General features: G+C 45.6%; 2 protein-coding genes across 3 annotated transcripts in view; one reads left to right on the plus strand and one right to left on the minus strand.

The window, feature by feature from the left end:
* Window positions 1-2,697: 2,697 nt before the first annotated feature.
* TMEM218 (transmembrane protein 218) lies at window positions 2,698-19,512 on the minus strand. The gene is made up of 4 exons (XM_030840420.2): window positions 19,387-19,512; window positions 9,936-10,151; window positions 8,985-9,087; window positions 2,698-5,652 (listed from the first exon to the last, which is right to left on the minus strand). Exons 2-4 carry the CDS (start codon window positions 10,043-10,045, stop codon window positions 5,518-5,520), a joined length of 348 nt encoding a protein of 115 aa, XP_030696280.1. The 5' UTR covers window positions 10,046-10,151; window positions 19,387-19,512; the 3' UTR covers window positions 2,698-5,517.
* Window positions 19,513-19,782: 270 nt separating this feature from the next.
* PKNOX2 (PBX/knotted 1 homeobox 2) overlaps window positions 19,783-24,376 on the plus strand; it is a 309,100-nt gene continuing 304,506 nt past the window's right edge. For both annotated transcript variants that reach the window (XM_060304245.1, XM_060304254.1), the window contains exon 1: window positions 19,783-21,281. The gene's annotated coding sequence lies outside the window, so the exon portion shown is untranslated. The remainder of the gene's footprint in view (window positions 21,282-24,376) is intronic.

The following is a 24,376-nucleotide window of genomic DNA, read 5'->3' on the forward strand; positions in this document are numbered from 1 at the left end:
ACAGGGAAACGTTTAAACGATGCGACAAAAAACACCAGGGTGGGTGACTCAAGTTGAGAGCCTTCACTGTCCACTCGTCCAGCCTTGAAGGGCCAGGGCTGGCAGGAGGGCAATCCTAGTGGCAATGGAGGAACAAATGTGACCATCCAGAAAGAAGAATGAACAGGAAGGAAGTGAAAACGGACGCGTACCAAGCCCCTAAATGTGTTAGGCCCAGGGACTGGAAAATGAACAGACATTCTCTGGTGCCGGCGGCTCAGTGTGGCGCTAGGGAGATGCACAGGGCGTGTGGGAGCTCGGGGCCGGCCTCAGAAATGAAAGCTGGGTGTAGGTAGGAGTCCGGGGCCCCGGGCCCTGACATCGGTCCTTGCACACCTGGGTCCCAGGCCCAGGATCCCTGCCCCGCAACCCCTCTCTGCAGCTCTGGGCACTGACGGTCCCTGGAGGCCCAGGACCTGCCCCCTCTCTGGGCCTCGGCACTCACTCGGGGCTAATGCATGAGCATTACGTTAATTAGTTATTCATTTAATTTAACTTCACATTTGGTCTCAATTAAGCTTAAAGTGTGCTTCCTTATAGATGTTACAATAGCACTTGTAATTAAAAAGCAGTATCTCTTTGCATGTCTCCTTTAGAGATCCATTGGGAGGCTGGGCTAGTGAGGGGGTGGGGAGAAGCCAAGAAGAGGAAAGCGGCTCCTGGCGGATCTCAGCACTGGGAGGCGGCCACTGTGAGTGAAGTCGGGGGAAGTTATCAACACATCATGGGTGTCGGGTGGGCACCCTGAGAACTGGATAGTGGCACTGGAGCTAATGGGGCAGGTCTCCTGCATGAAGGCGTGGGGTACGGAGAGGATGGAAGAGGGAAGGTAGAAGGAGGCAGTCCTTAGAGGCGGAAGAGGGGCCGGATATGCTGGGGTAGGCAGAATAATGCCCCTCGTCCAGAGGGGTCCATAGCCTAGCTGCCAGGACCGGTGAATGCTATCTTACACGGCAAATGAGACCTGGCAGATGTGGTTAAGGACCTCTCCTTACAAATCAGAGGGGGAGGCAAGAGTGTCAGGTATCAGATTAGAAGATGCTGGCTTAGAAATTTTTTTTTTTAATTTTTAAATTTAAAATTTTGGGCTGCCACGGAGTGACGTGCCGGGATCTTAGTTCCCTGACCAGAGACTGAACCTGTGTCCTCAGGTTCAGTGAAAGCGGCGAGTCCTAACCACTGGACTGTCAGAAGTTGCTGGCTTTGAAGATGGATGCAGGACCAAGGAATATGGGCAGCCTCCAGAGGCTGGAAAAGACAAGGAAACAGGATTCTCCCCTAGAGCCTCCCAAACCCTGATTTTAACCTTGTGAAACCCATTTTAGATTTCTGGCCTCCAGAACTATAATATATTGGTATTCTTCTAAACGGCTAAGTTTGTGGTAATTTGTTATAGCAGCAATAGGAAACTATTACATGTTCCCAGTGTAAAATGGGGCCAACATCAATATGAAGACAGCAAGAGCAAAGAAATCTGCAAAGATTTAAAAAAAAAAAAAAAGTGGCGAGGATGGCCATGGAGAATTCGGATACCATGTAGATGCCACATGTGTAACTACCCCAAGTTCCCTGAAGGCAGGACCTGGGCTAAATGTACACCCTTTACAATATCCAACGTGTGTGAGGAAAACCAGAAAAATGAACTTTCTCATTCCGTCTGTGGTGCCGGGCCCCAGCTTTGATCTTTGCTGTCATTTCTTAGGTCCCAGGAAACTGAGGCAGGAGGGTGTGTGTTGAGCAGGCTGGGAGTGGGGGGACTGGGAAATTTTTTTTTTTCCTTGAGTAAACAGCAACCAATGTGGTCTGCTAGAGACAGAGATCGAGAAACAAACACACATTCTTGGCTTGTGGCTCTGATTCTTCCACTGGCACCTCTGAAAACCAACCCAAGTATCAAACTTTCTGGGCAGACAGAGCTGAAGAGAGAGCTTGCCGCGTATATCCTTGATACTCAGTCCACAAGCCGCTCCCCCGGTATCTCTAAGCAAAGTCTCACAGCACAGAAACCACCCCCCCACCCCGAAACCAGACGTGATCAGTGAGGCTGTCCCTGAGGTCCACGTGGCTTCTAACTGTGTTGCCCTGGATTCCTGGCCAATTCCTAAGATTCTGGACTTTCCTCTAGATTCAACTGCTTCTCCTTGGTATTCCTTGGTCCCTCCTTTTCCTTTGTTTTCATCTTATGGAGCAACATGATGTAAGGAAGTGAAGAACTGAGGCTGCCTGAGTTCAGGTCCTGAGTCCTGTTTAACCCCTAGCTGAGTGACCTCAAGCAAACCCCTTCACCCCTCTGTGCCTGTTCCCCATCTGTGAAATGGGGGTATTAAGAGCACTTGTTTCACAGGGTTGCTATAAGGATTACATAAGTTAATACTTAAGAAGGCACTTAGAAAAGTGCCTCATACGTGTTTGCTCAATACAATAAAAATTGTGATTTCAGCAAGTGAAGAATAGAATATTCCGAAGTATTGCGTTGGAAATAGAGATGAAAGATTGAACTCCATGGACTACAGCATCCCTTCCAATCCTGAGCTTTTATGCTCCCGCGAGGATAATCAGCGCTTCTCCAGACTCATTTCCATGCGGTTCCCATTCCCGTGTCTGGTAACTTGCTCCTATGTAATAAGAGCCAAATACTTGAAGCTTTATGCCAAGAAGTCATGATAAAATGCTTTTTATTTGTACCATAACTGTTAATTAGGAATTCTTTAATGAAACGTTTACATTTTTTGGATACGGGTCAGGGGAATGGTGGGTACACATAGCTAAGAAATAGTGTTAGCCAATGTAAAAATAAGAAGTTGTTCGAAAGCCAAAACGGATCCTTAAAACCATCGGAGAAATGAAATGTCAGGATCCCGATGCAAAGTGTGAGCCTCACTACTAACAAGCTGGGCAACTTTTAAATTTTTATTTATTTATTTATTTTTGGCTGCGTTGGGTCTTTGTTGCTGCGCGCGGGCTTTCTCTAGTTGCGGCGAGCGGGGGCTACTCTTGGTTGCGGTGTGCGGGCTTCTCATTGCAGTGGCTTCTCTTGTTGCGGAGCATGGGCTCTAGGCATGCAGGCTTCAGTAGTTGTGGCACGTGGGCTCAGCAGTTGTGGCTCACGGGCTCTAGAGCGCAGGCTCAGTAGTTGTGGCGCACGGGCTTAGTTGCTCCGCGGCACGTGGGATCTTCCCGGACCAGGGCTCGAAGCCGTGTCCCCTGAATTGGCAGGCGGATTCTTCTTAACCACTGCGCCACCAGGGAAGCCCCTGGGCAACTTTTTAAACCCCTGTATCTCTCTGCCTGTCTTTCATCTGTGAAATAATTGCAGCAGGTTTCTTTACACATGAATAAAAATCAAAGCAAAACAAAACCCTTCAAGTGCAGCAGCAACAGGATAGAGCTGACAGAAAAGTTGATGTCTTAGAGAACAGATCAAGAAATGGATTACTTTATGTTAGAATAAAAACATTTAAAAATGGTTTGGATCCCTTCATCCCAGGATGGAGTGAGGAAGACAGCCTGGATGCCTCAGAGCCTCATTCTGGGGTGGATTTACTCCACCAGGACCATGCTTCACACCCAGTGCGAGCACAGTCAACGCTGAGTGAGTGCCGACACCTGCTGTGTGCAGCAGGCATGAATGGCAGTGCGTTCCCTAGCAACTGAACAGCGTACAATAACTCTGATGAATTCTTAGATTAAATATCCGATACCATGCATCAGGAAAGAATGTTAGCTTTACTTCTGTTTTACCAGTGAGAAATAAAAGGAACTTGTCAAAAAAATTACCAAGTGTGTTCTGCCGGCTCGCGACAGCGCCACCTAGTGGATCAGAGAAACGTCTCCGCTGTGAACGTTGTGGCGTCCTGCTCATGTGGTTTTCGTCAGGATGCAATTTTAAGAGGCTGTGAAATAACCTGTCTTCTTATATAGAAGCCCTGAACTCTCCCTCCCCCGCTTCCAGACAGTGGGATCACCACAGTCTCGTTGCCGCGGGATCCCCTCCGGGTGGCACCACCTGCACTAAGGCCATTGATCAAAGAAGGATGAATGGGACCCTGAGATGATTTGTTTGTATTTAAGGGATGCCCTCTAAGCTCTGTCCCCAGGAAGGCCGTGAGCACAAGGGCTGCCGTATTAGCCACTGATTATCGGGGTCCCCCATGTAGAACTCAGTGAAATTCATGTTGTGCCCTCCCAGACTTCTACTTCTGATCCCAACCCTGAGGGTCGTTTTCAGGGCTGGACATGACTTCGTGGCGTATGAAGGTAGGTGACCCATCATTCATGTCACCACTGCTGGTAGTTACAGGATCTACAGAAGCCAGGCTGAGCTAAAATACCCTTTGTACGAAGCATATTTTTGCCCTTAACACACAAGCCTGTCATTTACATCTGTGTTTAAAAAAAAAAAAAAAAAGATTAGTGTACTACTGGCATTATAGCATGCACTCAATCAAAGTTCTTTTTCCAACTTGTTTTCTGGTTCTTAATTTTAAGCCAGAAATTCCTTCTTCAAATAGCTCTAGGGAGCCAGGATGAGACTTCCAAAATGGAACCAGCCTAGAGCCCCTCTAGTTACTAACAAATTTCACTTGGTCTGGGGGCTTAGGTATAAAGTTATACCTAAGCCTGGGCATATACATTCCTCACCAGCTTTGGAGAAAGAGCTACGAAGATGAAAGAGATGACAGTAACCCCAAATGGACTCTTATGGTAACCAAATAAGGCAACAAAGGCCACCAAATCCTGGAAGCAAAAGAATCCAGAGAGACAGAGCAGCAGGACACACAACTGGCATTTCCATACCCCGCCTCTAATCCCCGAGTGAACCTGAAATATAGCAATGCGAGGTTTAGAAGGCGGTGGCCAGGAGTTCGAGGTGAAAGCCAGTCCTTCAGCTGCTGTTGCTTGCTTTCTTGGAGCAGCGGGAAGCGACACCGTGGCCTCTGTGGAGCCCGGTGTCGTGATATGCGGAGTGCTCCATAACCGGGGCCTGGATACGTCTCCAGGTCATTACACTGAAATAACCTTTTGAACTTTGATTGTCTTTCTTTCCCAAATGATCTTGACCTCGTAACTAACAATTTTTCATAGTATCAAAAAGGACCAAGTTCTTCTGTCGATTTGACAGCAGAAGCCAAAGTGCCCCTTTTCCCAAAATTCATTTACTGAAGTCTTCATTGAAAACCTACTCTAAGCAGATCCCTGTTGCTATTTCCTTTTCAAAAGAGATGGAAAATCTGAGGTACAGGTGCTAAGAAGATGGCAATATCCCTCTTAAACTGGTGAGAATCTCTCCCCAGGGGCAATTTTGCAACCCTGTTTCTGGAAGCCAGGACTCAAGGGATTTGTCTTAGTGATGAAGAGATGATCCTCCAATCTTTAGGCAGGAAGGCTGTCAAAACAAGACTCCAAACAATACCTTTCTGCTCATCAATGACATCAAAGCGAGGGAAAGAACAGGGTCTTGGTTTTCCTGAAGATGGCTCAGTGGGACCGCAGTGGTTTGGCATAGATTGGCTCCACGATGTGATGGATTAGAACCAAGAAAAGGCTCCCAAGGAAGACAAGAGTGATGAAAGCCAGCAGGACATAGCGGCCAATGAAAAAGGCATCTACAATCTGGAGAAAGAACCATCAAAAACGAAATTACTGTCACTTCCGCACCCCGGCTGTGCTCATCTGTAATCTCTGATGAATGGGCCCAGAGTCTGTCCATATTTGTAACTTACAGTAACATCCTGCCCTGAGTCTACCCTGCAAATGGATAAGAAAGAACCTTTTTTCAACGTGCTGAGCCAGAAATACAAGATAAAGAGAGGCTTAATGAAGTCCAGGGAACAAATGGCTCCAGTAGGAGGTTCACAAACACTCTGAAGACCCTGGACGAGTCCTTTTCTGTTCTGAAATCAGTTCTCGGAAAGAGTTAATGAGAAGTTTGCTTGGTTGGTCTCTGAAAGGCTCATTAAGTGGCTGTCAACTTTTCATCATGGAGAATTTTAAACATACATAAAGATACGACAGTATAATAAACCCCACACACCCAGGACCCAAGCCCTCACATCATCAACCCATTGCCAACTCAGGAGATGTCATTTTCAAAATGAAAAGGTGACTCTAAAACTTTCATCAGAAGAGTTCTGAACCCTAAAATTCGTAAGCCAGCATTCCAAGGGTTGGGGGAAACAGTCATTTTCCTGAGATACTGAAACACGAAGAGGAGAGATAACTTGCCCCAATTCGTACAGTGGCTGCTTGACAACCAGTTGTACTTGAGGCCCCGAAACTGTTGGTCTTTGCTGACATAAACCTATGATTGGTGTTGGCCCTCCCTGCTTGTCTACTGTTCACAGCCAGAGCTCTGTTTTCCGCAGATCCAAATGGTGCTGCTTAAGTCCGGGCAGGAAAAAGCAGTTTAATCTACAGACTTAAGGGAGAAGCAGCACAAACCAAGTGACTGGGGACTTCACAGCTTCCGGAAGATTCCAGAACCCAGCACCTGAAGAGAACCCAAAATACCTGAAGGCCGACTGTGGTTGACAGAACAATGGCCCTAAAATGTCCACATCCTCATCCCCAGAAAGTCCGAATATGTTAAATTACATGACAAAGGAGCATTAAGGTTGTAGATGGAATTGAGGTTGCTAATCAGCTGACCTTAAAATAGGGAGATTGGCCCGAACTGTCCAATACAGTGGCCCAGTGTAATCACAAGGGTCCTTAGAAGTGGTAGAGGGATGCAGGAGAGAGGGTCAGAGAGAAGGATGTGAGGACGGAGGCAGAGTCAGAGAGACGTTACTTTGCTGGCTCTGAAGATGGAGCAAGAGGACTGCAAGCCGAGGGTGGCCTCCGGAAGCAGGAAAGGGCAAGGAAACATTCTTCCGCGGAACCTCCAGAAAGGAAGACAGCCCTGCCAACCCCTTGATTTTAGCCCAGTGAGGCTGATTTGGGGCTTCTAATCTACGGAACTATATAAGATAGTAAATTTGTGTTGTAAGCCACTAATTTCGTGGTCATTTGTTACAGCAGCAGTAGGTAACTAATACAGTGGCGATACACAAAGCACCTGTCAAGTCCGAGCTCTGCTGTGATCCCTGAGTTCCAAAGACATCAAGAAGGAAAGGGCTGCTCCAGAGATTACCCTGACAGCCGACTTACAACAAAGGTCAGCTTGCTGAGATAGCTTTAACATAACCTTGACCTTGGCTCCAGGACTGAACAAGTCTCTCGCGAGCTGCATGTTTGCTGGTTCGACAGGGTTCCCTTTTTAATTAGCCAATTAGCAGGCCTGGGTGAGCAAGGCCCAGGCCATGTATTATTGATACAGTATTGAGCCAAGCTGCTGAAGGAGCTGGTGCTCAAAACCTGAAAATGAGATCCTGCTGGCCATGCTGACGAACATATTTTGCTCAAAGCCCATTCTGCTCTCCTGGGTCTGAAACTCATATGACAGAGGAAAGAGGGATTGATTTTGAAACAGTGTTTACTCTGTGCCCTTCTTCCAATGTTCACATCCACAGCAATCCAGAAATACGCAGCCTTCACCGCTCTCCCCATTTTAGACAGGAAAACCAGGGTGGGAGTCTGCGCCCCAGCTCACACACACAGTCCTGACACAGTCAGAGTGGTTTCCAAATGGTGACCAAAAAAAACCTGGCATGTATGAAAATAATTCCTCAGTTTTGTGTGGTAAGTATTATTTCCCTTGGAATTTTCAGAATGAATGTCCTCCCTTTTGCCACGGTCAGTCCTAGATAGAACTGGAAATGAGTGCCGATTTTAGTTCAGGAGTTACATCATTTTGTTTAGTCTAGTGTCTAGTGTCAAGATGGTTGCCTCTGCACTTGCTGCGAAGGCCCCTAATATTCTGTGGAGTCCCCAACAAGGAAGGTTTTGAAGACAGACCTCAGCTTGAATCCTTGATCTGCCTCGTCCTATACATGTATGATCTTGGGCAAGTTACCCTAACCCCTTCCAGCCTCGGCATCCTTACCTATGAACTGGGGACACTAACAGCACCTGTGTCATACCACTTAGGGTTGTCCTGAGGTTTAAATGAGAGCTTGTAAACGACAGGCTTAGCACAGGACCTGGCACACAGTGATGCCTTAAAAAACGTTAGCTGTTATCACCGTGACAGCTTAAAAATTAAAACAGAGGAAAGAAGCTGCTCGAAAAAGTAATGGGACACAGGAAGTCAATACTGTGATCAAGATCGTGGGGACCTGAGACCAGCTCTGTATGGCAAAGCCAGAGCCCCAGTCAGGAATGAACCAGAATGGGTGGGGTCTAGGAGAGATGGTAAAAATCCACGTAGACAGGTAGGTGCTGGGAGATGTGGTTCTAGAAACGAGGACCAAAGGGGCCTCGCCAAAGGCTGTTAGTATTAAACGCACCAACCTCTACAACTTCCGCTTTCCAGAGAAGCGCCCCTCCTTCCTCACTGCTCTTCTCTATGGACAGTGCTCGCTCCATGCCACAAGTGGAAAAACGCAAACACACGGAGGTGAAAAAGCATGTCGTTCAGCACCGGAGAGCACTGCCTACGTGCTGCCCGGGATGCGAGTTTCTGAGCCAAGGCCAGCAGGAGTGGGAGCCTCTTACTCAGGACAGGCTCTTCCCGCCTGTCTGCTCGGCTCCGGCCCTCACACCACGAGGTGGCTTCTGGGCTTACGGCTCTTTCCACTTGATGCAAACTGGAGACGAGAACAGATTAGGCAAATAGCTGCCTGGGGGTGTCGCAAGGGGGCATCGGAAGAACTGTCTCTTCCTGGGGGAGGGGGGAGGGGGTTAAAACTCCCTCTGAGCTCCCCTGATCCTGGTTTCAACTTTACAATTTTTCTAACACATTTCCGCCCTCCTGGCATCAGGGACCATGTGGGGCAGGATGGAGGTCCAGAGCAAGAGAAAGAAGAGACACAACTCAGGATGCAAAACAAAACCCATGGTTTTACCTTCATCTCAGCCTCAGGAACTGGGAATTCACTGGCTCGGGGGAAGAGCAACAGAACCGCCGTGATAATCAGAGCACCGAGGAACACGAAAATGACGGAGAACCTGGGAGTGAAAGACAGAGGGTTAAAAGCACTGTTCAGTCTCCTCTCTATTCAGCTAGGCCGGGACTGGCTCTTCCCTGGGCGGATATCCTGTTTCAGTCCATTAACAGGGCCCAGTGTGCTGCCCACACCGCCCAGGGAATTTAGAAATGTTTTCCCCTTCATCCCCAAACCCTTCGTCCCAGACAGGTACCAGCGGGATGCGTTCCTGTTTATTCCTGGGAACTCCAAATTCCTAAGAATGGGAATTGGTGGTTTTTATCTTTGCCTCTGTGCAGTCATGATCAGGAAAAAGTGAAGCAGCTCATCCCCCAAGTGCTGTGTTTTAAACCAGAAAACTTTAGTAAATGATGTAACTTGCTGATTTGTACCTACACTGTCTGGCCAGGGAATGTGACTCCATGGTGACCTTAGAGTCAGTTTATGGCCTGATTCTTTCTTAAGTCAATGCCAGCCCAAGTCACCTACGACTCTTCAGCGTCCCAGGGCCCAGGTCGGGAGCCTTAGGGGCTGGACCCAGTGCCTGCTGTAAATCTCAACAATTAAGAAACACGCACACATACAACCCCAAGAAACTCAACAGGCAGTGAAAGCGGATTCTCTTTCCATCCCCTGTGTCCCCATCTCCTCAACACTGAGAGCTGACAGATACCACTCCCCTTCTCCTCCCACCTCTGCATCCGAGCATAAATAACGCAGTTAGTCCTTATGATGACGTGAAAATGCAACTCATTCAAACTGCCAGTAATTACAACAATGAGCTTCTGAATTCTAAACGTTTCATGAGCATCAGTGATTGCACTTCTAATTGCTTTTACCTGGGACTCCTGGCTGGAGAGAAGGTCTTACCTAGCTATACCTGAGGCTCTGGATAGCAGCAGACACAGCAGCAGCACTGACACCCAGAGCAGGGCGAGGATGAACACGCCAGCCCCCACGCCCAGCACGGTGCCAGCCATGCGGCGGGGGGCAGCTGAGAGCTGCAGGCCTGGACCCCCCGGCCCGATGAGCTGTCTGTCCCTGGTGCTGTGGGTACCGCCAGGCTTCCGTGCGCTCCTGGGTTTCCTGGTGGGTGGTCAAACACAGAAAGTCCCAATTCATTCTGGGGAATTTTTGATGATTGCTGTGGTAGGAGGATTCGTCAATACAGGTCTTTGGGAATGTCGAGTCCCTTAATAGGAATTACAAATTTAGAACCCAAACCTTTCTTTTTGGTGAGGACTGAGAAGCTGCTTTCTGCTCCATGTGGGTCATTTCAAATTCGGAATCTGAGTTTGTCTTCCCACAACCCACAAGCTGGATTCTCCCCTGATACAAAACCCTAACCGAGGGCTGTAAAAGGTACCAGGACCTGAGGGCTCCAGGGCCCACGAGAAGTCGTAGCTCTCGGGTTAAGTCTGTGGTGCGAGCTGTGACTCAGCAGGCATCACAAGACAGAACTCCTAATCCTTGCAGAAGAAGAAGAGCCATCACTGTTCCTGAACATTCACTTGTGCTAAGTACCTTACAAATATAGCTCATTCAATCATGGCAATAAGCTTCTGAGGTAGGTACCATATCCACGTTACAGAAGACGTAACTGAGGTATGATGTGATGGGACAGTATTAACAAACCCGGTGGCTTACAACAGACAGTTATACTCTCACAGTTCTGGAGGCCAGAATTCTGAAATTAATGTGTCAGCCAGGTCACACTTTTTTCCAAAGGCTCTAAGAGAGAATTCTTCCTGCCTCTTCCAGCTCCTGGCGGCCCCAGGTGTTCCCTGGCTTGTGGCTGCATCACTGCAATCTCTGCCTCTGTCTTCACATGGCCTCCCCTGTGTCTCTGTCTTCTTCCTGTCCCATCTCTTATGGGGACACTTGTCATTGGATTTAGTTCCACCCAAATGATCCATCATGATCTCATCTCAAGATCCTTAACTTAATTGCATCTGCAAATAAACCTGTCCCATTCACAGGTTCCAGGGGTTAAGATGTGGACATATCTTTCTTGGGGCCACCATTCAACCCACTCCAGGGTAACACCATATAGTACCTCCCCTGATTTTCCCTTTCAGTATCAGAGGCAAACCTTAAGCAAACAATTTCCTCCTCAGGCTGATGGTTTTCTTTACCCTAATGGCTTAAATACCACAAAAATGATTACCTATGAGAATTTCTGTTATAAAGATATTGGAAAGTAAGTCCTAAGCATGAACTGCTAACCAACAAAACCCCACATATATTCACTCAACATTTATTTATTTTATTTATTTTTTTGGCCACACGGAGAGGCATGTGGGATCTTAGTTCCCCAACCAGGGATCGAACCCGCGCCCCCTGCATTGGAAGCGTGGGGTGTTAACCACTGGACTGCCAGGGAAGTCCCAGTCAACATTTATTTTGCACCTACCTTGTAGAGCATTGCTACAAGCTGGGGATCACAAGGTAAACAAGACATTTCTTCTGACAGAAGCTTAAGACCTATTGGAGAACACTGTTATGCAGACAACTTTCCATTCTGATCAGCAGGAAAAACAAAGTGCAATGGGAATTGAGATGTGAGAAGGGCTTTACAAAGGAGGTGACTCTGCATGGGCCCATTTAGGAGAGAACCATGGCCAGAGGACAGAGTAAGGGAGAGGTGGGCAGAGAGGCCTGGCAGCAGATGGGCGTGGCCCCCTTGCCCATTCTCCCCTCATTAGACACAGGGGTGTCGGGTGTCCTCAGTAACTCAATATGCCAAGGGTTTTCCCATCTCTGGGTCCTTGTGCCTGCTGTTTCCACTGCCTGGAATGAACCCCTGACCGCAAAGAAGCCGCCTACCATTTGCAGGACTGGCTTCTCCTCATGCTTCTGACCCAGCTTTAAACACAGCGTCCTCAGAGCGGTCTTCCCTGACCATCCTATAGCTAAAGAAACCCACCTTCACCCTAGTCCCTTCAGAGGGCACTTCGCAAACTGTAGTTCACATTCTGATTTATTGTTCACAGGTTTACTTTCTGTCTCTCCAGCTGGAATAGTAAACTCCAGGAGGGCAGAGACTTTGTATCTTGCTCACTACAGTCTCGCCGGTTCTTTTCTACAGAGGTTGTAAGTAATAGATATTTGTTGGATGAATACATGAAGCAGTGCTAACAAGCCCACAAAAGTCCAATGAAGGAGTGATGGGATCGTATCTAATTTTAGAGAAAGATGACTGTGGCTTCTGGTCAATATGCTGGACAGAGCTGACACGGGAATTACCCCACACAACAGCAAACACATAGAAAGGCTTAATAAAATAGATGAAAAGAATTTAATACACAGCACAGCTTGAAAGCAATAAAGGGAAATCCTTAAGTACTATAAACAAAAATGTAACTCAAAGCCTGGATAGTACGCAGGAGCTGAGCCCAAAGACCTGCAGGGGTCCTGGAACCAGGTGCAAACCTTAGGAGTGGTCCTTTCCTCAACAGGTGAGGCCTCAGACCCATGATACAGAGAACTAGAACTGAGAACAAGGTATAAAAATGGGTTCTGTAAGGGCTCAGCTGTCTTTGAAACAGGGACTAAAAAATTTGATGCTGACGTGGCTGGAAGAAAGCGGGCCAAGTACCTGAGCCTATGGGTGAGAAAAGAACAACCCAAGAGAAATCTGCATCCCCATCCTTCATCACATGCGGGAGAGGGGTTCGGATCCCACTAGCATGGAGGTGTGGGAATCCCAAGTAGTAAGAGTAACATGAAAACTACACGAACAGTGAGAAGCCCATGGGATCCCAGCATAGACAGATGGAAACCTCTCTGGAGGGAGGTCAGCATGCAAGGTTCCCACTGGAGTGAGTGTAAAATAGAGGTTTTCAGACATACAAAGACTGGAATGGAGTTCAGCTCGCATAGATATACTTCACCAAGAAGGAAAATGAACTGAGAAAGAAGGTGTGAGATGTAAGGAGGAAAGGTGAGAAAAATATTAGTAAATACTGACAGTAAAGACTTCTTTAATGATAAGGACTAATTTCTTGATGAGTTAAAAACAAGGAAGAATTAAAATATTTGTCGACAAGTGGAAGGTGAGAAAGGACAGCTCAAAGTTAAATCATTCCATAGTTATTATTTTGCTCTGAGGAGGTGAGAGTTAATGATTTTACCTATAGGCTTTGTTAAGCTAAACATGCATGTTAAACACCAGATAACATAAATAGGATGAATAACTTCCATACTAGTAGAGTGAGAAAAATAAAGGAAGAAAGCAGAAGGCAGGAGTGGAAAGAAACAAAGGAAAATACAGAATAAGACTGTAAAAATAAGCCCAAATATAACAGTAATCATAGTAAATGTAAGCAGATTACACTTGACTATTAAAAGAGATTCTTATATTAGATTTTTTTTTGAACAGCTCTTTATAAAAGCTGTGCAGAAAGCATAATGAGAGAGAGGCTGAAAATAAAGAGAGTGAAAAAGACATACAAAGCAAATACTACCAAAACAAAAAGAGGGGAAAAGGGGAATTGTTCAATGGATACAGAGTTTCAGTTGTGCAAGATGAAAAAGTTCTAGAGATCTGTTACACAATGATGTGAATATACTTAACACTGCTGAACACTCAAAAATGGTTAAGGTAGTAAATTTTATATATGTGTTTTTTACCACAATTACCAAAAAAAAAGAAAAAAACAAAACAAAACAAAATACAGTCTGATAAAGCAATATCAGTATCAAGCAAAACGGAATGTAAAGCTTTGAAAATTATTAATAACGACAGTCACAAAAGGAATAATTTAACAAAAAAATACAACTCAAAACACATGAACCTAAAACAAAGCCTCAAAACATATAAAGCCAAAACTGAATCACCGCAATAAATGGAAAAGCCCACAAATTTCGTGCAAGATTTTAATATACCTCTCTCAGAAACTGATAGATCAAGCAGCTAAGAATAAACACTTGACAAGGAGGATATACAAATGGCCAACAAATACGTGAAAAGGTGCCCAACTTCATTAGTCATCAGGAAATTGCAAATGAAAACCAAAATGCAGTACCTCTAGACACCTACCAGAACGGCTAAAATGAAAATGACAGATAACACCAAGTGTTGACAAAGATGTGGAGTAACTGGAACCCTCATACCCTGCTGGTGACTGTCTACCAGTAGACTACCAGTAGTTGTTACTACCGCTTTGGAGACTCCTTGGTAATATCTAATAAAGCTGAATGTCCATGAACCCTAGATTCAGCTCTTCTCTTCCCGGGTGTGTCCCCGACAGACATATACACATAAGTTCACTAAAAGACATGTACAAAAGTTCAACGCAGCCCTATTTGAAATAGTTAAAAACTGAAACAACCTAAATATCCATCAGTCGAATAGATAAAGTGTGGTATTATACATACAATCTCTTCATTCATACAATGGAATAGTAGAAAGCAGCAAAAATGAACAAACTACAACTATACCCAGCAATGTGGGTGTTTCGCAAATATTGAGTGTAAAAAGCTAAAGGCCAAAGAGTTCATACTGTATAATTCCACATATATAATGTTTAAAACCAGGTCAAACTAATTTTGGGGTTAGAAGTCAGGAGTGTGGTTCCCTTGTAGAAAGTAGTGACTGGAGGGGGCCTGAAGGGGCTTCTGGGGTGCTTATGAAATTTTGTTTCTTCATCTGGGTGTTGGTTACATGGCTTTGTTAATTCTGTTAAATTGTATCTAGCTGTACACTTCTGATTTGCATATTTTTCGGTATGTGCATTATACCTTTTTTTTTTTTCCAAAAAAGTTTACTTCAAAGAAAGTCTGAAGAGATATACCAGACAAATGCAATATATGGGCTTTGTTTGGGTCCTGATTCAAACAAACCAACTATACAAAAACTTGTATGAGATGACTGGGGAAATCTGAACAGTATCTGGATACTTGATGATATTAAGGAATTGCTGTTTAGTTTTTAAATGAAAAATATTGTTTTTTAAAAAATGTGGGGACTTCCCTGGTGGCGCAGTGGTTGGGAATCCGCCTGCCAATGCAGGGGACATGGGTTCGAGCCCTGGTCCGGGAAAATCTCATGTGCCATGGAGCAACTAAGCCCATGCACTATAACTACTGAGCTTGCGCTCTAGAGCCTGTGAGCCACAACTACTGAGCCCGCATACTGCAACTGCTGAGGCCCGCCTGCTGCAACCACTGAAGCCAGTTCGCCTAGAGCTCGTGCTCTGCAACAAGAGAGGCCACTGCAATGAGAAGTCCATGCACCGCAACGAAGAGTAGCCTCCGCTCGCTGCAACTGGAGAAAGCCCACGCGCAGCAACGAAGACCCAGTGCAGCCAAAAATTAATAAATAAATAAATTAATTAATTAATTAAAAAATGCGATGGTGTTGTGGTTATATTGCTAAAAGATTATTTCTGATATACAGGTACACACACACACGCACACCCGAGATAAGAGAAATCGATGTCTGGGAACTTTTTAATTATTCAGGGGAGAGGAGAAGACGGGGGCTAATATGAAACAAGGCTGGTCATGAGTTAACTGTTGAAGCTGGGTGGCGAATACATGAATGTTTGCTATACTATTTTCTGTACTTCTGAATATATTTGAAACTTTTGCAATAAAAAGATGTGTGTATGAATAAGTATACATGTATAAGTAGGAATAAATCCAACAAAAGATGTGAAGTTTTTTTTTCTTTTTTTTGCGGTACGTGGGCCTCTCACTGTTGTGGCCTCTCACGTTGCGGAGCCCAGGCTCCGGACGCGCAGGCTCAGCGGCCGTGGCTCACGGGCCTAGCCGCTCCGCAGCATGTGGGATCTTCCCAGACCGGGGCACAAACCCGTGTCCCGTGCATCGGCAGGTGGACTCTCAACCACTGTGCCACCAGGGAAGCCCATGAAGATTTTTATAGCAAAAATTATAAAACTTTATTTGAAGATACATATTTTTAAAAGGCCTGAATAGAGAAATAACCCATGTTCCTGAATGGATGGGATGGTTTAATATTGAAATATCTCAATTTTCCTTAATCTATCAGTTCAATGCAATTCTAACCAAAATCTCAAAGTAATTTTTTGTGGAACTTGAAAACTGATCCTAAATTCATATGGAAAAGCAAAAGCCCAAGAATAGCGAAAACAATTTTGAGAACAGGATGGAAACTTGCCTTTCGTGTTACCAACTGCTGCAAGACACATTATAAAACCAAGGTAATTAAAACAGTGTGATAGTGGCATAAAGACACGTGAGCCAGTGGAATAAAACGGAGAACCCAGAAGCAGATCCATGCATTTATGAGAACTTCACACAAGACAGAGTTGGCTTTATACTCAGTGGGTAGAGGATTTCATAGATAGTGTTGGGACAAGTGATTATCCAATCAGAAAAGAATAAAACCAGATCTCTACTTTATATCATACGCAGAAGCCAATTTTAAATGGAAAGTAATTCATAATAAAACAGCATATGTTTAAATATACAAATGTTCAGGCTGACTACACTAGAATACATAAGGAAGCAACGCACTCAGATGCTCGCACCTAAACTTAGAATCACCATGAACGCAAAAGCTACAAATGCTGGCTGATGTAGGTGTGTTATACGGCAACTCAAATACCACGAGCTGGGCTGCCTTCAGGTACGGGGTTTTCTAGAGCGATGAACAACTCTTGTTAAAAAGTTCCAAACCACAAATAAGCATACTTTCCCCTTGATTTACATTAGAGTGCATTCCTGGAAATTTTACTATATTAAACTGTGCCAAAAAATACATTATGTTTATACAAAAAATGGAGTTAGGTTCTAGGCTCACATTATAAATGAGTATCCTGTGAGACCCTCAAAAGTTGTGCAGGAGGAAGGACAATTCTTTACTGTGAGGGGCTGTCCAGTGTACTGCAGGACTTCTAACGTCCCCAGACCTTCTTTGTAAACCCTGGTAGTGTCCCCAAAATCACAATAATAACCAGAGGTGCCCTCACGAATTCCAAAATGACCAAAGGGGCATTACCATCCCCTTAAAGAACCATGGTCCTAGATAAACTCTGGCATAAAGAGACAGGTAGAAGGGTGTTCATAATAGCAAAACATCTGAAAAAATCTAAATGTCCATCAGTAAGGGAATGGGTATTATATACTCAGAATGAACACTTAAAATGAATGAACTTGAGCTAGCCTTATTGAAATGAATGTATCTCAAAACAATATTGAGTCTAAAAGCAAGTTGCAAAATGAAGCCCACAGTACTATGCTACTTGTATCTTTAAAATTTTAAAAATACCTAAATAGCAATATACATATAGTTTATGAGCTACACATATACAGTAAACATAAACGTGGGCATAAATGATGGAAAGCAATTTCAGAAGAGTGTTTGTCTCTGGGAAGGGAGGAAGGAAAGAGAATGAGCCCTGCTTAGAATCTGCAGGAATTAGGAGGTACTGACCCCAGTGCAGAAGCTGGCACTGGAGGGCTGCCTGCTGGGGGCCCGAGTGGTGTGTTTAAAGGACAACAGTCGCTATGCGCTTTCAAATCACAGAAGCATGCAGGAAAAAGGGTGGAAGGGTGTAATCCGGATACACTGCTCCCCATTTTCTGTCAGCGCGTTAACAGATGATGACACATCGATGGCATTTTGGTAGCGTGACAATTGATTTTTCCCAGACTTGCATTTTATTTCATTATAAAAGTAGAGGCATTATCCTAATATTTTAAAATTCAAACCTTATTGAAGTGTTTGAAGTAGAAAAAAAGTGTGCAAGTGACCCCCCGCCCAATTATCTTTGAAGGTTTGGAACAGCTATAAAGGAAAATGAAGAAGAATCTTCCAGAAGGGCAGTTCACTCCTGTAACCCACTGTTTCCTTTTTTCTTTCTTAAAGATTTATTTTTTATTGAGGTAACACTGGTTTATAACATTATATGTTTCATGTGTACAACATTATATTTCCACTTCTATATGCCCTACTGTGTGCTCACCATCAAAAATTTAGTTTCCATCTGTCACCCTACATTTGATCCCCTTTACCCATTTTGCACCCTCCCCACCTCCCCCTCTGATAATCACTACTCTGTTCTCTGGATCTATGTCTTCTTCTTGTTTGGTTTGGTTTGTTCATTTTTGTTTGTTTATTCCACGTATGAGTGAAATCATACGATATTTGTCTTTCTCCGTCTGATTTAAGCACTGGTAGGGACTTTGAGGATACAAAGGAAATGTGATGTCACTCTTGCCTTAATAGCCTGTGGTTCGTTAACATCAACAGCAAATGAAACAATTAGGAAACACTAAAGAAAGATATGACAATGTGCCAAACTTAATTTATAGTTAATTTCCCAAAAAAATACTACTACTACTACATATCTGCAGGAGCACTGTCGTCCTCAGAGCACTTCTTCACTTGTATTATTTGGGGGAAATATTGCTTTGGCTGGAGTTACTGTGGGTCTTCATGGTACAGCTAGAACTAATGCTGGGCCCTGGCATATGGGTAGGAATGGGAAAGGTGAATCAGAAATGGAAGGGGATCCACGGAGAGAAAACAGTTTGAACAAAGAGGGTGAGACAAGATTGGCCACTGAGTATCTGGGGAATAATGTGGAGACTGGCCTCAGCCAGAGCAGAGGCAAATAATGGACAATAACACTGTGTAGACCAACTGTTCAGGACCAGTTCTGGGCCTTTAATATTTGGGGGGAAAGTGTTTAAAAGTTTGAGATTTGGAGTTAACCTTCTTATACTCCTAGTGATCACACTGACTTTAGTTAAATTATAAACTAAGAATAGGGCATGACTGAGGAAGCACGGCAAACTTCTTACATCTTCCTGAATGGAGATAACGTTTTAGGTTTTCTCTCTCATAAGAAGGAGCCCTCCCCCAAAACCCAACTCTGTCCTCCCTTAACTGGGAGAAGGTATTAGTCTAATTTCCCTCCCCCCCCCCCACCGTCGCAGATTCAAACTGGCGACAGGAAAACAGTGCCCACAGATCTCATCTTCAGAATTTTCGCCCGCTATCTACCAGTAGTTGGGAGAGAGATTAAGGTTTCGGTCACAAGGTATTTCGAATCGGGCACTGACATTTCACTTTCTTAAGAGCATGAGAAATAAAGCATTCCTGCCTTTTCCACCCCCAATTCAGCAATTATTGGCCGCCAGGCCTTGGGTCCAGATCGGCGGTGAGGGTAGCCTGAGAGGTCCCTGCACCGCCATCCGCCCACGCCTTCCTCTAGCCGTCTCAGCCCCATCCCCTGCCATTCTCTCCTCTCCGCGGCCACCTCCACTCATCTCACTTCCACCCCCATCCCCCTCACCTGGCTCCCCATTTCCCGGGTCCCCTACTCACACCTCTCAGTCCGGCCTGTTTCAGCCCACAGGGGATTTGGTCTACTCAGGGCGAATCACAAGTGGGCTTTCATCCAGGCAATTCCGGATTGGCTAATCAGCGCCGCTCTTTCAACTCCCAAATTCCCCCTCATTTGCTTACACCCACCGCGGCTCCGGGCAACGCGGAGCGTGGTGGGTGGGCACGTCGCCCTCCGTTACGCACTCCGATTGGTCGGTGCCTGTTGGTCCTGGAACCGGCCTCATGTTCTATTGGATAGAGACAGTCCTGGCTCCCCACGCTCGCCCCACCCCGTTGTCAATCACACCGTCCCTTAGGTAACCCACGGGACCATTGGTCAGTCTAGCCTGAGGGCGGGTTGTTGGGCGGAAGAGTTGCTTTCCCGGCTTGCCTCGCTGTTACCATGGAGGCAGGACCGCAGTGCTCTGAGGCGGAGAGTCCCGGCCACCCCTTTCTTCCTTTCTAGACCTTAGTGCCTGTTCCGGAGTATAATGGTCTTCACAGTTCCCGACCTACTGGCTCCGGCGGACCGCGGGATTTGGGGGCAAGTAAAATTAGGCCTCAGAGAGGGGGTCAGGCCCAGTCATCAAGGGTCCCTAACAAGCCTCCTGAAGAGAACCGAGTCCGAACCACCTTGTAATAACATCACGTTTTCATTCGTCCTTACCTCGCTTTTTTGTATTTGCCATTATTCTTCCGTTAGCCTTACGACGTACACTGCAGCAAGGATCATTTTACTCACGGGACAGACTGGGGAAGAGGAGCCAGGGTCAAATCAAGTAAATCTTCTGTAGCTACGCCTCCAGGCATCTGGAAATGGTCCATGCTTTTAGCAAACTGCTCTTGCCTAACTGCAAACTAAAACTTGCCATGATTTTTGTTCCTTACCATCTTAGAGGTCTCTAATGAATCAGTTTTCATGGAATGTTGGAACTGAAATAGACTTTTGAAATCATGTAGTGTTAATTAAAAAAAAAAAAATCTTACCTTGAAAGAGATAAGTTGCTTCTTCTTAAAAATCACATAGTCAGGGGCTTCCCTGGTGGCGCAGTGGTTAAGAATCCGCCTGCCAATGCAGGAGTCACGGGTTCGAGCTCTGGTCCAGGAAGAGCCCACATGCCACGGAGCAACTAAGCCCGTGCGCCACAGCTACTGAGCCTGCGCTCTAGAGCCCACAAGCCACAACTACTGAGCCCACGTGCCACAACTACTGAAGTCCATGTGCCTAGAGCCCATGCTCTGCAGCAAGAGAAGCCACCATAATGAGAAGCCCTCACACTGCAATGAAGAGTAGCCCCCACTCGCCGCGACTAGAGAAAGCCCCGCACAGCAACGAAGTCCCAACACAGCCAAAAATAAATAAATAATTTATTTTTTAAAAAAATCACATAGTCAGTGGACAAAACTGGTACTAGAACCGTGGTTCCATTGGTCTAAGTTTTTTTTTCATTGAAGTGTCTTTTCTCACATGGAGCTTATCTTACTTATGATGGGAACGATGTTATATAATCTGGAGGCAAGGAGAGTTAATCAAAAACTTTCCTGATTTTGATCTCATGTCTCATCCAAATATACTGCACCATAATCAATTTATGGATACTTGGACTTTCATTATTTCAGCCAATATAAGTTGTCTTCTGTCTTCCACTTTTCTCATTTCTCAAAAGGAGTATGGCCATCCTGAAAAACTTTCTCACTTTTATGTGCTTTCTTTAAAAATAATCTTTCTCTTTCAACAAAGGAATTCAGAGGCGGCTGACTTTCTATTCCAGTCTAAGGTTCTTAAGGGAGGTAAAGACAATTAGAAAAGCATAAGACACAGTTTTTACTCTGGAGCCCATGGATGGGCCATACGTGTGGAGAGGGGAGGTGGGTGTCCACAAACCCACCAAAAGGTAAGGTTTATTGTATATGTGCATATGTGGGCTTTTCTGGGGGGATCGGTGGTATCCATGGTTTTCATAAGATTTTGAGTCCATAACCCCAAGATGTGTTCTGGGGAGAAAGCTGCTCAGATGTGTGTGGGGAGACTGGTCTAGGTTCTCAGGTCTGTAAGACTTCAGCAGATAAAGAGAAGAGCTCTTTGCTCGCTTACATCGGCCCACCCAAGTTGTGTGTGTGTGTGTGTGTGTGTTTTACCTCTTCTGCCACTCATAGAGGTGATAAAAATTCATCAGATTCACATAACCGTTGAACTCAGAGGGTGATGAAATCCCAGTATAATTCTCTCCAAAGAACGTTCTGATTAATAGAAACTGCAGAGGAACTAATTTTATGAAAATAGCAAATGGGATTGTTTTAGCTGAAGCAAGCCGGGAGAGTGAGCGCTGATGCCCAGCGGAAGATGCAAGCAGCCACGTTGTGCAGAGCTGACAGCTCCAGTCTGGCCATTTATTTATTAAATGTCTTTCCGCTGTAAATTATTAAGCCTGGATTCTGGGAGATGAGGGAGCTGACAGGATAAGACAATAGAACGGAATGCAAACCTGGACAGCTTCCTTCAGAATTACTGCAGCACTGTCTTGTGAAAACCCCTGCCATCCGGGGTTTGGAGAAGGGGGAGAGTCCCTCTTTGGCGGGACTCAGAAATGGACGAGACAAGTAACATGCTTTTGATTTCTGATTTTTATTTGCCAGTTCTTACACATCAGAATGTTCTTCAGAGAAAATTCAACCTGTTGGCTCAACAGCTGGGAGCCAGGCATTTTGTCTGTTCTCTGCAAGGGCTGTTTTGCCCAAATAAGGAAGAACTTGGTCAGCTTTACCATTCAGACGTATCAAATGAAATGTTTTAGGGTCCTCAGCCATGAGAAGACTGGGTTCATTTGGCTTATTTGATAGCTGGAAAGGCCTTTCCTGCCGACGAGGCGTTCGAGGGTCTAATTCTTAAACTGAAAAAGAGGAAAAGGCTGGTGAACAGAGAGGGAGTGGAACTTTGATTATGCTCATCATCGAGTGAGAAGCTGGAGTTCTGGTAAATGGGGAGTGGCTGATTTATGTGAATCTCAGGCTTCACTTTTAGACCTCTGTTTTCTAAAGAGTGTAATAGAGGGCAGGAGGCTTCATTTCCTGCCCAGGCCTTGTAGGGCTTGAGTTTCCTCCTGGGTGACATGGGAAGCATTGGAGGATCTTTGCAGAGAGGAGTGACGTGATCTGACTTGTCAAAAATACTGACTGGGTGCCAGTTAGTGTAGTCTGTGGTCAGAACGGGGCCTGATTCCCATAACACGAAGCCACTCACCGGCTTTGGGTGATTCCTCCCCAGGATGTCGAGTGAAAGGGCTCATTTTATTTCTCCTCACCTGTAGGATGGGTGGGATTTCTCTGTTCTTTGTGAAGTCCTCTCCTGGAGAGTGCCAAGGCTGGTGATAAGGTGGAGTTTCAGGTCCCTCTGTCCTCCTACAGACACGGAGGGGGATACAAAGGATCAAACAGCAAGAGAATCTGCTACCACCGGCCCCGCCCTGGGCTGGGTTTGTGATCCAGTAATCCTGTCCAGGGAGCTGATAGACAGCCGGCTGGCAGGAGAAGGATTCCGTGAGGTCTGATTTCCTCCACTCTGGGGAAGGAGGAGAGGACTGCAGCCCCAGAGGCAGGACACCAGGCAGCTGCTTGGAAGCTGGCTGTGGCAACACGCAGCTGCTGCCTATACGGGACCTGTGGTGGGTGGGAGAAGGAAACACATGAGGCTTTGTGGGAAAGCGCGAGAGTCTTAGAAGAACCGTGTGGTTTCTGGACTAGCAGAAGTCTTGAGACATTTCTACAGCCCATGGCAGGCCTGAGCCCCACGCTGCCTTACAGGATGGAGAGTTCACTGTGCCCGAGGAGCAGCTGAAAAGTGCTGCTGTTCAGGGGGGTCACACCAATGAGTGTTCTCATCCCTTCTTTCGGGGTATTTTAGAACAGGGTCAAGCTGAGGCTGCGGGCAGTGTAGCCATGGTTCTTGAGCTCTGAGCAAAAGGAGATGGTCAGACCCGGAATTGAGGGATTTTTAAATATGGGTACAAATCTTATTTGAGTTCTCAGCTGTTCAAATTGAAAGGGCTTTTTATAGATCGGTGCTGTGTTCTGGGATTGAAAGGCCAGATACTTAGGAAGAAGCTCTAAGAGCTAAATCAGGATTAGGGATCTAATTCTCTCAGAGGCACACAAGTACCTAGGTGTGGCCCAGCATGACAGTGCAGGCTCACAAATATCCCATATTTTTTAATTGGTGAAGGTCCCTGTCCATAAGAAGGAAACAAACCTTGAACATTTCATTTCTGGAATTTTCTGCCCCAGAACCTTGTTTTGCTAACCTTTGGGTACCATACCAAGCTATCCCCAATAGAAAATATTAATATAGGAGTTTGATGCACAAACTCAGAGGCCCTGAGGGCAGTAGATGTGACTTAAGTTTATCTAATAAATACATGATTATAAACAGAATTGCTTCTTTGATTGCTTTGCCAACATATTCTTCAGGTTGAGACAGGGGAGTCAGGACATGAGCAGGGGACAAGGAGAGAAGGAAGGAGGGGAGTGACAAAGAGCAGGAAGCTTGAGGAATGAAGAGGGTGAAGCCAGATTCCTTAAAGAAAAAGAAAGCACAGTGTGTGATCTCATCTGCGGTGAGAAGGATGGCCATTCCTGAATGGTCGTTTCCCCAAACCTTCTGTTTCCGGAGCTGAACTGATTGCCCACTTATTAAACTCCAGATTCTGCCTGGCACCTTGGTTGTGTTTTGACCTAAGGAATAAGGGCCTGATACTATTCACTTTAAGAACTGAGCATCCCCCATCCATCAGGTGGTGTTCTAGAAATGGGGGTGTGGAGATAGATACAGTGCCTTTCTTCAGCTTGTTCACATTCTACTTTCAAGACAAACAAGAAAACACCCTGTGTGATAAAGGCTACATCACAGGCAAATCTGAGGTACTTCCTACCTACAGGGGAGGAATTAGAGGGGCCAAGGAAAGTTTCCAAGGTGATGCTGAATTGGGCCTTTATG

The sequence above is a fragment of the Globicephala melas genome, chromosome 8, assembly GCF_963455315.2.
Source record: "Globicephala melas chromosome 8, mGloMel1.2, whole genome shotgun sequence".
Classification (NCBI taxonomy): domain Eukaryota; kingdom Metazoa; phylum Chordata; class Mammalia; order Artiodactyla; family Delphinidae; genus Globicephala; species Globicephala melas.

What these genes read in the sequence shown, in the direction of transcription:
- TMEM218 (XM_030840420.2), bottom strand. Translation starts at nt 10,045, where the DNA reads ATGGCTGGCACCGTGCTGGGCGTGGGGGCTGGCGTGTTCATCCTCGCC. An exon ending in AGAGCCTCAGGTATAGCTAG is followed by an intron (nt 9,088 to 9,935) that starts GTAAGACCTTCT and finishes TTTCACTCCCAG; the next exon opens with GTTCTCCGTCATTTTCGTGT. An exon ending in TTCCTGAGGCTGAGATGAAG is followed by an intron (nt 5,653 to 8,984) that starts GTAAAACCATGG and finishes TTCTTTCTCCAG; the next exon opens with ATTGTAGATGCCTTTTTCAT.